The sequence below is a fragment of the Hippoglossus hippoglossus genome, chromosome 24 (genome assembly GCF_009819705.1).
Source record: "Hippoglossus hippoglossus isolate fHipHip1 chromosome 24, fHipHip1.pri, whole genome shotgun sequence".
Classification (NCBI taxonomy): domain Eukaryota; kingdom Metazoa; phylum Chordata; class Actinopteri; order Pleuronectiformes; family Pleuronectidae; genus Hippoglossus; species Hippoglossus hippoglossus.
In genome coordinates, this window is record NC_047174.1 from 2,881,141 (window position 1) to 2,895,734 (window position 14,594).

General features: G+C 43.2%; 4 protein-coding genes across 5 annotated transcripts in view; 3 read left to right on the top strand and 1 right to left on the bottom strand.

Moving 5' to 3' along the window:
• Positions 1-3,653, bottom strand: part of tbc1d32 (TBC1 domain family, member 32) — a 56,677-nt gene extending 53,024 nt beyond the window's left edge. For both annotated transcript variants that reach the window (XR_004613270.1, XM_034579979.1), the window contains exons 1-7: positions 3,551-3,653; positions 2,748-2,910; positions 2,508-2,672; positions 2,040-2,205; positions 1,746-1,817; positions 843-968; positions 353-431 (exon numbers count right to left, since the gene is read on the bottom strand). Coding sequence is in view for 1 of the 2 variants with exons in the window: in XM_034579979.1 (XP_034435870.1) it covers positions 353-431; positions 843-968; positions 1,746-1,817; positions 2,040-2,205; positions 2,508-2,672; positions 2,748-2,902 (763 nt within the window). In the remaining variant the exon portion in view is untranslated. The remainder of the gene's footprint in view (positions 1-352; positions 432-842; positions 969-1,745; positions 1,818-2,039; positions 2,206-2,507; positions 2,673-2,747; positions 2,911-3,550) is intronic.
• Positions 3,654-3,937: 284 nt separating this feature from the next.
• hsdl1 (hydroxysteroid dehydrogenase like 1) lies at positions 3,938-6,966 on the top strand. Its single transcript, XM_034579990.1, has 5 exons — positions 3,938-4,377; positions 5,068-5,513; positions 5,713-5,796; positions 5,989-6,135; positions 6,233-6,966. The coding sequence occupies exons 1-5, from the start codon at positions 4,158-4,160 to the stop codon at positions 6,302-6,304; spliced, it is 969 nt and encodes a 322-aa protein (XP_034435881.1). The 5' UTR covers positions 3,938-4,157; the 3' UTR covers positions 6,305-6,966.
• Positions 6,967-7,472: 506 nt separating this feature from the next.
• On the top strand, positions 7,473-10,469 carry cx34.5 (connexin 34.5). Its single transcript, XM_034579993.1, has 4 exons — positions 7,473-8,253; positions 9,174-9,322; positions 9,458-9,643; positions 9,867-10,469. Exons 2-4 carry the CDS (start codon positions 9,194-9,196, stop codon positions 10,467-10,469), a joined length of 918 nt encoding a protein of 305 aa, XP_034435884.1. The 5' UTR covers positions 7,473-8,253; positions 9,174-9,193.
• Positions 10,470-11,995: 1,526 nt separating this feature from the next.
• On the top strand, positions 11,996-14,180 carry cx32.3 (connexin 32.3). Its single transcript, XM_034579994.1, has 2 exons — positions 11,996-12,128; positions 12,872-14,180. Exon 2 carries the CDS (start codon positions 12,899-12,901, stop codon positions 13,760-13,762), a length of 864 nt encoding a protein of 287 aa, XP_034435885.1. The 5' UTR covers positions 11,996-12,128; positions 12,872-12,898; the 3' UTR covers positions 13,763-14,180.
• Positions 14,181-14,594: the final 414 nt, after the last annotated feature.

Below are 14,594 nucleotides of genomic sequence, written 5' to 3' on the forward strand. Positions count from 1 at the left end.
ATCAGTCATTGACATTATAAACTAACTAGCTAGTCCCCATAGAACCTGTCTACATTGAGAAATATGAATTATTCATTCAGTAAGTCCAATGGTTTCTGCTGTCAGTGAGTTCTGTGGCTTCACCTTCACTCCACTGGGATGGAAGCAGAGAGCTGAGAAGTGGATGTCACAAAACTGAAAACACTCCAGCTACTAACAGTAAGTGAGACAATGGTTTGTCTTCTGTTGGGACTTTACACAAAGAGAAGCTCAACCTTTGAAATGGACATTTTTACAAATACAAATACTTTTCTTTGTTCAATGCTGCACATGCACAACAAGACCCAGTGGTTTTCCAGTGAGAGCGGCCTACCCAGGCTGGTGTAGATCTCCCGAGTCACATTCAGTGGGGAGGAGGAGAAGCTTTTAGCAAAGAACTGCAGCACATTATCCTGAAGGAGGTGAAGGGGAAAAGATATACATTAATCATAGTCTATATAATCAATGACACATTAATGGCAGGTTATAATAATAATGAGGAAATTAAGCAGAAAAAGACTGGGCAGTATATTTGCTACCAGTTATCTCTCAATCATCATGGACAGCAGTGCTATCTGGTTTTTATTGCCTCAGCCAAGGAGGTTATGTTTTCATTGCCGTTTGTTTGTCTGTCAGCAGAATTACTCAAAACCTAACGAACCAATTCCCCTGAAAGTTTGTGGAGATGTGGGGAAGGACCCAAAGTTAGTTTAATATCACCAATTATGAAAGATTGAAATTCTCCATATTGTTATTGATTATTTTACAAGTGAATGAAACGTGAAGACATGTGCCGTGAGCATATTGAGTAGATCCGGACTCACACTGAGATCTGGGTCGGGCTCAGTCAGAGCCGCACAGAGCTTCCTGCGCAGGCTGCTCCAGCTCTCGCAGCTCAGCACGTCAGAGGGGGGGGCACAGCACAGGACCTGAAGAGCCTGCCAGCGCACCTACACATAAAGTAACTCTAACTGTTAATAACAATAACATCTACGGCATCATTTCAAAACTTTTGTGGCTTATGACTCTTTAAAAAGATAAAATCAATGTTTACTTGCATCCTTCACTTAGTCTGGTTTCACACGGCTCTGAATCTTTGCTCACATGTTAGGTTTGGTCAGTTTTACATTTACTTCTGGTGCTGTGCCCGTTTGAGATATTTTCACCAGTAGTTGAAACGATCAATGCAGCAGAGTATAGGCGAGGTTGGGATTGAGGGTGTTTTCTTCTTCACACTTCAACCGTATATGTTCTGTACTTTATCTTCTGGTGCATTACTAGTTTCTACCACATCCCAGACATACTTTTTATTCTATTCATGTTGTGTGGAAAAAAAAGAAAATTGACAAAGAAATATCTTTAAAAGGTGATGACAGGTTTGAAGAACAGACCCAAATACAGTTTTTAAGCAGATTTATATCTAACACAATGTCAGATCAATTGAATGAAGTTAAACAAATTGGCAAAGTAGTCAGATTATCAGGCTACACTCGACTGGGAGTAGCCTCCAAAACAAGTGATACTTATTTGTATTTTTTAGGCCTGAAGAGGTAAACTACCTGTTGAAATATGGAAAAGAGCAACGTCACATAAAATCGTGACTGAAATAATCTCCTGACCCCTCAGGTTTGAACCTGATCTACGGCTACAAATGACATGTATCGACAGAGAGCATGAAATAATGTTTATATGGTTAAACATGTTTATATGGAAGTGAGCCCTTGTACCTCTTTGGGTTGGCTGGAGTCGAGTTTCTCAGCCAAGACCTGCAGCTGCTCTTGTCTGATGAATGCATAACTCTACAAAGGAAGAGGAGGGATAAGAATTATGATGCATCATAAAACTAAATTGAAGAGAACTCCTGTGCTAGCAGGACGCCAGCAGTGTGTGGAGCTACTAGGAGTCAACTTTCTTAACTCTCTTATAAAAAGATAAAATACTGGCCCCAAGTCATTTACAATATTGCAATAAGTAAATAAAATGTGATGGTTGATGATATGTGTATATATTGTGTCTCTGACCTGGTTGAAGGAGGAGTCGCTATCGGAGCAGTTGTCTATGTACTGACTGTGCTGCCTCTCTCTGTGCATCTCCTCCTTCCTCATCTGGTCCTCCTCAAACTTGTTGATCAAAGACTCTACAATGATGATCATGGTGTTTTTTAAGGTCTGCATCATCTGCTGGTACCTGTCACAGAGAAATAAAGTGATTTTGAGTTCATATTAGTGATGTCAGTTTAAAAACATGCAGCTTGAGTCAAAAAGAAGAAATATACTGTGGATGTCAATCAGATTTTCTGTTTATTTATTAAAGAATAGGCTGCAACTATCTTAGAAAACAATGGAGCTGAAATCCTGCAGAATTAGGATATATTTGCATTTTTCTATTAAGAAGGTATTATTCTCCGCCTTTTGGGAATCTCTGGAAGTCAGATTTGGACGTAAGGAACTCCTTTCTAAGCTTTTCTAACTTTTCTGTGCTACACTCACTCAGCTGAGTCCCTGGTCCTGCGGGTGATGGCGTGGATCAGGGTGTCGTGACCCGAGCCGATTGCATGTTGCCCCTCTCCTCTTGTCAAGTTCTTGGTTTCCTCCTCCACCACTGTCCCCAGAGAGCTTTCCACATACTGACGGAGGTACTTGACAAACTCATAACTGAAAGGAGAGCAACGACAGGATTAGACTTAGACAGTTTAAAGTTAATGCCCCCACTGGGTCCGGTGGCCTTACTTGTGGAAATTCTTGTCGGTCTCCTCCAGGTGGAGGAGGATCTCTTCGGCGCATTCAGTCGACGGCGCACCAGAGATCTTGTCGTTGACGCTTATCAGGAGCTGCTTGAGCAGGGACTGCAGCTCCAGCTCCTCTTCAGCGGACAACTGAGACATCTGGACAGCTGCTCGTTGGGACGGAACACAATACAGGGTCACTTGTTTGGGACATCCTTGTGTGGTGGAGGTTTCAGATGACTTCAGTTTGAGAAGGAGGATGAATCACTTTAGTTTGTTCATGTGTGGAGCCATTGGAAGATGAGCAGAATTATAAAATGATGTTCGACGGAGCAGCTTGTGACATGATAGGTTGTTTTACTTTGCTAACAGGTAGAAATGAGAGCTGTGTGTGTAACCTCAGTGCGAATACACACCTAAATCCATCTTTTAATCTATGTTACAAACTGTTTCTTGTGTTGTTTTGCTGTTGTCACCCCTCCAGTGTAGATAAAGAGGGAATTTCCATTTGTTTTTGGTTGAACAAAGCTAATTCCACAAGTGGATCTAACAAAACACCTGAGGACACGATGATGAAGAGGTGATTGTGACCTTTGGTGTTTTTACTCTCTTGCTCCCTCTGGTTAACATGTAGCACAGCTAGCATGCTAACAACAAAGCTAACAACAAAGCTAACAACAAAGCTAACAGCTAAGCTAACAGAGACATTTGGCAATAAACCGTGACTGAGCGTTAAAAAAGCGGAAGTGTGACGGGGACACAAACCGTCCGCCCGCACGTGCACACGAGTGAGTGGAAGATATTTACCGCCGTGTCAGCGTGTGTGTGACATTATGACAAGACGTCCATCAGGCTAGCATCCTGTCAGCCGCGTCTCTATGGCAACCGACCCGAGCGTCGACTGCAAGTGCATTGTGGGAAGGAGGCAGAAACGAGACGCCGCATTCAATAAACATCGGAAAAACCACGATGCTGCAGTCCGGGGGGAAAAGAAAATGAGATGAACTTAACTCAAATATGGACAAATAGAGAATTTAAACAGAAAATAATGACGACAGCTTTTGAAATGAGGCAGATTCATTAAATATAAACACGACGGGAAATAGATATTACATTTGTATCGTGTAGTTTGTCTTCAGTCGTCATCTCTCCCGGGGTTTTGAACGCATCCCGGTTGACGCAGCTCGTCACGTGGCTCAATGTTTTGATCCCGGCTCCACGTCCAGGCGACACCTTCTCCCCCAAGTGAGGCGAAACATCTCCGTTCCACCACAAACGTGTCACGGTACAAAACGATCTCAGACCAGCTAGCTCGCGGTTTACTCCGCAGGAACCATCGCGTCAACGTGGGGACTGGAAACCAGCTCCAGCTTAGCTAAACTAGCCCCTTTAGCGTCTGTGGCCGTGCGGAAGCATGGCGGCGGTGGACAGCTTCCAGTTCCTGCTGCGGGAGATGTCCCGCTGGTGCAGGTCTTACTGTGACACCCTGGCCCTGGTGGGGGCGGTGTACGCGGCCAGCAGGGCGGTGGTCCTGCTCAGGGGCTGCTGCTCCGTGGTCCGGGTCCACTTCCTGCCCCGGGTCCTGCCGAGCCAGAAGCTGACCCGCAGATACGGAGACTGGGCCGTCATCTACGGTGAGGACGCACCGCGGGAGAGGCTGGGCCGTGTCCTCTCAGTCTGCGGGACCAGACACAGTTTGGGCTGCTGTTACTGTCAGGGATTGGAAAAGAGGAATATTTTTAATGCATTATAGACAAAATCAATCAATATAACTTGTGCACAACTCTGAAGAACGCGTACCTTAAATATAAAGGTGCATAAAACGTTGAGGTAAAAGAGGGACATTTACTATTCTTTTTCATTTTATAACCTCAAAAATCTGAGTCAGTAGAAGAAGCCGAAGCCAGTGTGCTTGATATGTGATGGTTTATTTACCTCTGCTTCGTTTCTTGGCTCTTACATTGGAAGATAAGGAGTCCGGTGGGAAATCTCATGTGCAAAACACTTGCTGCACAGCCACACGTCTGAATCAACAGTGTGTGGTTCAATGCTTTGCACAGATAGAATCTGGAGACTTTCACACAAACACGTTGAGGGTCGTGTGGGGGTTGAATCCGTTTGGAGACCAAAGCACACGTGAAGGAGCACCAGCAAAAACCAAAGCATCCCACAGGCCTGGCTGCAATACAAACCTCAATGTTATACAGTTCTTACACTGAGATTTGGTGGGACTAATAAAGGATTATTTTGTCTTTTCTTCTGAGGTCATAGTGATGTTTTTGTTGCTGTTTACTGTATCATTGATAAATCCTCTCTTCTCTCAGGAGCGTCCGAGCCGGTGGCCGGAGCGTACGCAGAGGAGCTGGCCAAGAACGGTGTCAGCATCATCTTCGTCACTCAGGACCAGACGTCTGTCAGAGACGCCGCCGCCTGCCTCTCCCAGAGCTACGGAGTGGAAACTCTCGTCGTCCTCGCTGACTTCTCTCTGGACCAGGCAGCCAGCAGCGCTATTAAAGAAGCCATGAGGGGCAAAGACATCGGCTTCCTGGTGACCTGTGTGGACGAGGCTCTCACTTCCTCCCAGAGCCTGATTGAAATTCCTGAGCAGAGCCTGTTGGACATGGTGAATAAGAATGTGGCGGTGGCTACTCTGATGGCCCGGCTGGTGCTGCCGGGGATGGTGGAGCGCAGCAGAGGTGCTGTGGTCAATATATCATCGGGTGCCTGCTGCAGACCTCTGCCTGGACGAGTGGCCCTCACGGCCTCCACTGTGAGTCACAGCACTGACATCAGCCTCCTGTGCATGCACACACTTCAGGAAACACGTTCATAGCCTATGGAGACATTTTTCACAGCAGATACTTTGATTTGTTTTCAAAAGTGCCTTAACTTACTTTCTTCCTCTGTGCACTAAGTGAAAACATTAACACAAACCAGACAATAACACCTTTCTCCTCCCGACGCTTCAGGGCTACCTGGATCATTTCTCGAGAGCTCTTCACCTCGAGTACAGTGGCAAAGGGATCTTTGTTCAAAGTCTGATTCCCTTCCAGGTAAGACACCTGACATGACCATTACAAAGAACAGCTGGAGGATTTGTTTGGTACTGACCAAGATGTGTTACGCACTTACAGATGGCATCAAGTACCTGAGAACTCACACGATACCCTGAGTACAAATACAGTAACTGCTTGTGTCACACATCCTGACGTCCTGTGTGTGTGTTTGTGTGTTTGTGTAACCAGATTGCCTCAAGCAAGCAACGACCATCAACATCGACTTCATCATGTGAAGGCTGGTTTGAGCCAGATCCAGAAGTCTATGCTCACCACGCCATCTCCACCTTGGGCGTGTCGAGTCGGACCACAGGATACTGGCCTCACACGCTGCAGGTCGGTTGACGTGGAATGAATTTGTGGAAACAGGTTCTAAAATGTAAAATTAATTTGTGTTTGATCGGTTTCTCTCTGCTGTTCTGTTTCTTCACAGTATGGATTGATGAGGTGTGTTCCCGAGTGGATCTGGGTTCTCGGATCTCGTGTGCTCATCAGTATAAACTAGATCTCCACTCCTCACTCAGACTCACTCACTGGACCTTTGCTGTTACTGGAGTCATGTGGTTTTATTTAAGTTTATTAAAGAGTAGCTCTGTTTGAGGAGACTGTGATTTTCGGGAATCTCTCCTCTCGTTACTATCAGTTACAATCTGTGATAATCTGTGGTGGTATAAATAAATAAGTGAGTGCACACATATTCTCTTAAATACTGGACGGTGATGTGAAAAATGTGTAAATTTACCAGATAACCCGATAATAAATGTAATAAATGTCTTTGCAGTGCACAGACTCGAGGTTGGTTTGAGTTGAACTTGAACTTTTATTCTTTTATTCTTGTCCTAATTCCCAACAGTGCCAGAGGACAACACTCTGACACACTATGTTTTCGTGCCAGGACTTTAAAGGCAAAAGACCCACTGGACTGTTAGATAAGAGGTTATTTCAAATATCAAATCTGATTGTAGAATTGATTTATTTATTTTTGTGAGTATGAACAAGTCGCACATTGAAACACTCCTACATTCTAAAAAGTTTAAACTCTATTAATGATAAGTAAGTTAATGCACGATCAAAGGTACAATGGAAAGTGTTGGACAAGAAGAACAGGCCAGCTCAGCAATAAGTTGTATATTCATATATGTTTACATTAAAGATCTTCTGAACGTGGTTCACTGTTTTGTTTTCTTGTGTACGATCTGAAACGCTGACTGTGGTCTACGTGCTGAAGGTCGCGCACGCTGTTTTTCTCCAGAAACCCCAGGAGGGTGTAAATCATTGACATTTGCAAACAGACACGATGCCAGAGTTTCTCCTGTGACCTCCTGAGATCAGCCGGGGTCAGACGCTGGATTTAAACCTGGTGAACACGCGTGAGCTGCAGTTTGCTGTCAGCACACGCGTGGTGCTCAGCACACCGGACCTGCTTTCATGGATTTAAACAGGAAACCAGGAGATGTGAATATACTGTATAGGTTGTGATGAAATGAAGGAAACATGAGAAAATTAAATAATAAACAGCCGTCAAATGGAGAAGTAATACAAATTATAAGGGTAAAATTTATAAATTTGATTTGATTAGGTTTTATTTGTATCTTGGGAAATCCCTCCTGGTTTTTTAAAGGTAAACAAAAAATTAAATATAGTTCCCCAAAAGTGAAGCCAAATAATTGTAATTGCCCCCTGGTGGCTGGCTGCAGTAAAGGTCATAAACCGTATCCACTCCATGTTAGCGTATGGGACATGAACCAAAGTAAAAAGTCAGAACAAATATTTCTCAAAAATGGTTTCTGCCATTTTAGGTAGTTCTTATCACATGGATGTTTGTTCATGGGTTAATTTTTTACATAAATTTCGTTTCAATGAGTTATTTCATGATATATTCTGAGGAAATGTGATGATTGACAGCTGAAGCTGCCTCGCCATTGGTCGAGAGTGTGTGTCAACAGGACCAAGCTACCGTGGCTGAATCCCCTGATGACCTATTTCCAGACTCTTGCTCTAAATGACGTAATGGGTTTATGATGGCGGTGCTCGAATCTGAGATATTGTGGCTTCATTTCTGGAGATTCATCGTCCATCTTTAATCTCAATCTATGGTTGAAAGGTTTTCTCTACTCTGGTGTTGTTGGTGAAGGTGGAGGAGAGTCCTGCCTCACACGCTTCCTGTTGAGGCCCCCAGCGTTTCATTCACACCATTTTACAAACTCTCCAAACTCTTCAGTCGCTCCTCAAAGTTTTTGACTTTCACCAGCCGCTCACATTCGTTGTTAGGACTGGAGGTTTTGTTGTTGTGGTTAGGACGGTGTCCTTCCTGATAAGACGCCGAAGAGACGATGAAAGGACGAGTGCTTCTTCTTCTTCTTCTTCTTCTCCTCCTTCACTCCTCCTGTTCATCGTCCTCTTGAGGCATCGCTCGCTTCTTTCACCTTCTTCCTCAGTGGGATCGTTCGACCGGTGAGTAAAAATATTATCTAGTTTTTCATTCTTGATTAAGACATTTTCTGATTTATATGTTGGAATATGTTTGTGTCGTACCAGGTTCTGAAAGTTTTGTACCATGTACTATTTGAAAATACAGTAAATACACAAGCTAATTGTCAATGAATACATTTATGAGAAGCTCAGTGAGATGCGTGCGTGGAAAGGTGATGAAAAATTACTTCTTTAAACAAACAAAAATACAATCTGATCGGTTTGAAGGGAACTCAAATGTTCATATGATCGATATCTGGTCTGATATGGATTTAATAAAGAGATAAAAACGATCCTGTGTCTTTGTTTTGATTCCAACAAACAAAGAGGTGAATGATAATCGAAGGGCTGAAGAAAATCGACAACACGGAATCAATGAACATGTAATAAAAGAAAGAACCTTAATGACTAAGAAGTGTTTTGTATTTGTAATCCTGTAAATATTCAATCAAAACAACATAAATCCATGTAAGAGAAATGCTAAAATAAAACTTTACGATCTCAAAACCAAGGTGATGATATACTTCATCTGCTCCATGTTTCACATTCTTTGAATTGGGATCTGCAGTGGTCGGTATTAACCAAGGATATCGTCTCGGCTTCCAGCAGATAAGTTTGTTTTGGAGACTTAAAATCCGCAGCTGTGGCTTTTATCAGCAAAGTCACAAGAAACAATAAAAGTTTAGCCTCGTGAGAGACTCATGTTGCACTTTGTTTTTAGAGATCCCATCGAGAGGTGTTCAGAAAACAAAGCCCAACAACTAATTGAATGAATAAAACCAGACTATGGTTGTGTTTATATTAATATTCTCCTTTGGGGGATCAAACAGACGTCTTAAATAACGAGCAAATACTCCTTCAAATGTTTGTCCTTGACTCTTAATGGTTTATTCCCCAAACAGAGAGACAACTGGCGACTGAAATGGCTGAATGGGACGTGCTGGGCCGCCTGCTGGACAAAGTGCAGAGCAACTCCACGGTGATTGGGAAGGTCTGGCTCACCGTGCTCTTTGTTTTCCGCATCCTGGTCCTGCGCACCGGTGCTGAGGAGGTCTGGTAATACAGTAAATGTACTCATTTGAGCACCAGGGGCCAAACTTAACTGCTGGATTGAGAATGTCACAATCCACCCCACCTTCATCTCTCTGAAGGTCTGTATCACATCCTCTTTCTCCTCCTGCCTCAGGTGTGGGGCGACGAGCAGTCCGACTTCGTGTGCAACACCGAGCAGCCCGGCTGTGAGAACGTCTGCTACGACCGAGCCTTCCCCATCTCTCACGTTCGCTTCTGGGCTCTTCAGATTATTGCCGTGGCGACTCCGAAGCTGCTCTACCTCGGTCATGTCCTTCATGTGATCCACATCGAGAAGAAGGTAGGATTTAACAGCTAATACTTCATATGTCAGGTATTTCCCTGCCCAGAAGCAATTGATTCACTCTTAAAGTCAGGGGGGCAGATATTCTAGCATGGAAACCAAGTGACGACGTAGAATAAGGGTTTGGGACAAAGTGGGTCCATCCCCAACGACTTTCTCTTGTCTTCCACCAGATTGTTGTGAAACGTCTAACTCTGTCTTCTCGTTCTTCCACCCTGAGGTGAAAGAGAGGATGAAGAAGCAGGCGGAGCTGGACACCCAAGTCAGCCTGTTCCTCAGTAAGTCCTACAAAGTTCCCAAGTACACGAAGAGCACCGGCAAGATCAGCATCCGCGGCCGCCTCCTCCGCAGCTATGTCCTCCATCTTGTGGCCAAGATCATCCTGGAGGTTTTGTTTATCATGGGCCAGTACTATCTCTACGGTTTCACCCTCGAGACGCGCTACGTCTGCGCCACCGACCCCTGCCCGCACAAGGTGGACTGCTTCCTCTCCCGGCCTACGGAGAAATCGGTCATCATCTGGTTCATGCTGGTGGCGACGGTGGTCTCCCTGGTCCTCTGCGTGGTGGAACTGCTCTACCTGTGCGTGAAGGCTGTGAAGGAGTGCATGGCGAGGAGGCAGGACTACACCGTGACCCCGGTGACGCCTCCATTCTCCGCGAGGAAAATGTTTAGAAGCCGGGACGAGGCCATCCAGAATTGTGTCAACCTGGAGCTGGAGCTGCAGGGACAAATGGTGGGCGTGAACGGGGTCAAAGGTGGGGTGAGCAAGGTCGTGAAGACCGTACCATCTGAGAATGACATGGGGGAGGTCCACATCTGAAGCGTGGAGGCGCTGATGGGGTCCAGTATCTGTGTGTTGGGCTGTAGAGGGGACAGGGGGCATGTGTTTGTGTGTGTGCACAGTAAATAAAGGTTGAGGGGAAGTCGCCAGCTTCTGTAAACAGATCTCAGTCACATGCAGAATGTTGTTTAACATGACTTCCAGAGACGTTTGTGACAGAATAGAAAAGCAACAAAGATGTCCGTCGTGTTAAAAGACTGCAGATCAGGTGTTTGATGGATTTTTAGACACTGTAATGTCATATTTTTGATTCAATAAACATCTCATATTCAGAATCTGATTAAAATGCTGTTGTCTTTTTCTTATTGTGTTGTAATTTTGGCACAATTCAAATTACAGTGCATTTAATTTAGCAATCATTTTCAGTTTATATTTAATTTTTAATTAAGCCATAAATCTATTGCAATGTATTTTGTGACTGTTAACAAGTTACACTTCAGGATCCGCAGATAAAGTAAATCTCAAGATAATAAGCTAATTTTAACCTGCTGCCATCAGCTAAAAACATTAATTGATAAAAGTTTTAATTAGCAAACAGACTTCTCACGTTTTTCCATTGATTTTTAAAGAAATGGTTTGTTCGATTAGATGATAAATATGAAGCTACAGCCAGGAGACAGTTAGCTGAGCATGAAAATGACTAACTCGGCTTGGTCTGAAAACGACAAAGATAAAAACAGCGCCCGCACCGCGAAAGCTCACAAGTTAATGGGTTATATAATATGTGTTTAACCGGGAAAGAAGAACTTGCAGCTTTAGAAGGTGTAATAAGTGTCGACCTCTTGGGTCTCTCTGCAAAGTGAATAGCCTCATCTAGCACACGGTAATTACACCTGCTTCTTCCTCTTCACGCCGTTGTCTTTAAAAAAGATATATCAGCGTATTCCAAAAACGTTAAACAGTTCGGTATCGATACGTGTCTTCAACCAATCGTGAGTCGGTCTCAGCTGTCAATCATGATCTTTCTCCGCATTTTATAGCATCAAATAACGAATTAAAAGCCAAACTTGTCAGAACATACATCTGTGTGAGAAGATCTGCCTAAAATGACAGAAACCATCTTTCGGGGAAATTTAATTTGACATGTGTTTTGACTTTTGAGTTTGGCCCCGTGCCCTGTCCACTAACATGGAGGAGACAGGTGTTGGGACTTAACTGTAAAACAGTGGAATGAAAATGTGTTTCTCTGGGCAGCATGAGCACTTTCAAACTGTTAAAGGACAAAACAAGAGAAGCTGTAGTTTTATAGATAATTTAAAAGTGTAATAAAGTGAGTTGAATGATTTGAAATGATAAAAACACAATAATAGACATAGTAAATAATGTGGTTTCAAAGTAAAGTTTGAGTTACGTATTCTTATGACCTGTTTAAAGTCCAGAACTGGATCTTGGCCCCTGAACGAAGATACCACACTTATCAATTATTACACTCGTCCTCTTCGTTCGGGTGTTTCATCAACTTTTTTCCCGCTCTCGTTTGCTGACTGGTTCAACGTGACATGAAAGCCACATGCAGGTTGTGCAATGTGATTCCTCACCAGTTCCCGCTGTCCTCACCCAGCGCAAAAAATTCAAGGTCCAATTTCAGTTGGTGATTAGGTCTGACCAGGGACAGTCCACCTCTGACCAGTTCAGCAGGTAAGATGCAGCACCTTCTGTTCTCTGTTCAGAAAACTGAGCTTTTATAGATTTACAGAAAGATATTTTGTAAAGAGTACACAGAATTAAATGTCCGGTGAAAATATCGATTTGTTTTCTACATTTTTCGACGAAAACCACGGGTTGTTAATTTCCACATGCTGATTTACATGCATTCTCGTTTTTATTATATTGCCATTGCTTTACTGCTGAAGTTTAATGCTGTATTATTGTTTTATCTGATCATATTTGCCTGAGTCCTAATATGTTTTAATCCAGTTTTCATATAAGTGCGTTTTGAGAAGTGCTGTAGTAATAATATTTTCATTATTATGATAATATTTCTTCATGTTCTAAACATTGCTTTCTCTCGACTTCAATATATATTTAAATTGTAAATCATTGTTATCTTCAAATAAAATATTAACGGAAGCTTTATCTATCGGGAAGCTCTGTTTTATTCTACCTCTACTATTCTTCATCAGTTGATTATTAAGCCAATGGTTTTTTTATTTGTATTATCTGATTAATAATTACTTTGGATCAATACTGACCAGTTTAGTTTAACCTTCCTCTAACGTCTTCTTCCTTCTCGTGCTGCCCTGCCCAAGAACTGAAGAGTGATTCATCGTAGTGAAACAGAACAATGAGCCCTTCTTTCCACAGCAGAGGTGGAAACAAAATTGTGATTATTCCTATTTATTAGCTGAGTATTTACAGTATTTTCCTTCTTTTCATCGCAGATCAGTATCTGAACATCACATTTAAAGATGGGAGACTGGGGATTCCTGTCGGCTTTGCTGGACAAGGTCCAGTCCCACTCCACTGTCATCGGGAAGATCTGGATGAGCGTCCTCTTCCTGTTCAGGATCATGGTTTTGGGCGCAGGTGCCGAGAGTGTCTGGGGCGACGAGCAGTCGGGTTTCATCTGCAACACTCAGCAACCTGGTTGTGAGAACGTCTGCTACGACTGGATCTTCCCCATCTCGCACATTCGCTTCTGGGTCCTCCAGATCATCTTCGTCTCCACGCCGACGCTCATCTACCTGGGCCACGCTCTGCACGTCATCCACGCCGAGAACAAGATGAGGGAGCGGAAGCTGATCTCTGGTGGGACCAAGCTGAGCAAAGAGCCCAAGTACACAGACGACAAGGGGAAGGTGAAGATCAAGGGGAACCTGCTGGGGAGCTACCTCACACAGCTCGGTTTTAAGATCGTCATTGAAGCAGCCTTCATCATTGGTCAGTACTACCTGTACGGCTTCATCATGGTCCCCATGTTCCCCTGCTCCAAGAAGCCCTGTCCCTTCACCGTGGAGTGCTACATGTCCCGACCCACAGAGAAGACCATCTTCATCATCTTCATGCTGGTGGTGGCCTGCGTCTCTCTGTTCCTCAACGTCATCGAGGTGTTCTACCTGATCTGTTCCAGGTGCAAGCGGAGGTCCAAGCGGGGGACGCGGCACATTAACTCGTCGGAGAACCCCGCCAGCCTGTCCAACTACAGGCGGACGACGAAGGAGGATGAGGCGCTGAAGCAGAACAAGCTGAACATGGAGATGGAGAACAGCAACAGTATCGGAGGAGGCCTGGACGGGGCCAAGGAGGAGAGACCTCTCCTGAACACTCATTAAAATGTATTGTCTTGTTTTCACGTGTAAGAGACTGAGGTTGTATAACTGTGTGGTGAAAGAAGATATGAAATAAAAGCTGTTTTGTAGCGTAATGATTAAAGCTCAGGTGATATTTAGGGGCCACATTGTTTGAATTTAATTTTAATTTTGTACTTTTTTTTATAGAAATCGAATGATTTATGAAAATGTGCAATACTGATAATTATTTATTTATCTGTGAGTGAGCAGAATGTTGTCTGTGCCCAGTTATTGAATGTGTCCTTTATTAAGTTATTGTCATGTTCATTATCTAGGACTTGAAATTACTTTGCTTACTGAACAATGATGATGATGATGATGATCGCGGTGAAGAAACTCTGATGTCATTTTTTTGTATGTTTTTTCTCATTTTTAATAAATGGTTAAAGTTGAATACAAATTGTGTTTCATTCACTTTTCACACTTTTCACTTCCACTTCAAACAACTTCCACATATTTAATCCAATAGAGCTGCGACTGGCGAGTTCATTATTCATGAGTCTAATAACTGTTTTCAAGAATAAACAATTAAAATAAACAACATATAATGACAGCACGGTGGATAATGTCAGGCACAGCTCCTCAAAACCATATTATGAAAAAAGTATATGAAAAAATCCTCATATATTGAGTTTACTCTCATAAAAGAGGCAGAAAAACTGTTTTAGAGGTTGAAACCAATGATTGTGTTTTGCAACTTTAGCTTTAAAAATACTACTTTATTATACAAAGGGGAACAAATACATGAATAAATATTACAAGGACTTTAATTCATACAAAAGCATCTTTGTGAAGTCAACAATATGAGATTTCC

Coding starts and splice junctions, on each gene's coding strand:
- cx32.3 (XM_034579994.1), top strand. CDS start 12,899: ATGGGAGACTGGGGATTCCTGTCGGCTTTGCTGGACAAGGTCCAGTCC.
- cx34.5 (XM_034579993.1), top strand. CDS start 9,194: ATGGCTGAATGGGACGTGCTGGGCCGCCTGCTGGACAAAGTGCAGAGC. Junction 9,323..9,457: donor TGCGCACCGGTGCTGAGGAG/GTCTGGTAATAC, acceptor CTCCTGCCTCAG/GTGTGGGGCGACGAGCAGTC. Junction 9,644..9,866: donor TGATCCACATCGAGAAGAAG/GTAGGATTTAAC, acceptor TTCCACCCTGAG/GTGAAAGAGAGGATGAAGAA.
- hsdl1 (XM_034579990.1), top strand. CDS start 4,158: ATGGCGGCGGTGGACAGCTTCCAGTTCCTGCTGCGGGAGATGTCCCGC. Junction 4,378..5,067: donor AGACTGGGCCGTCATCTACG/GTGAGGACGCAC, acceptor CTCTTCTCTCAG/GAGCGTCCGAGCCGGTGGCC. Junction 5,514..5,712: donor TGGCCCTCACGGCCTCCACT/GTGAGTCACAGC, acceptor CCGACGCTTCAG/GGCTACCTGGATCATTTCTC.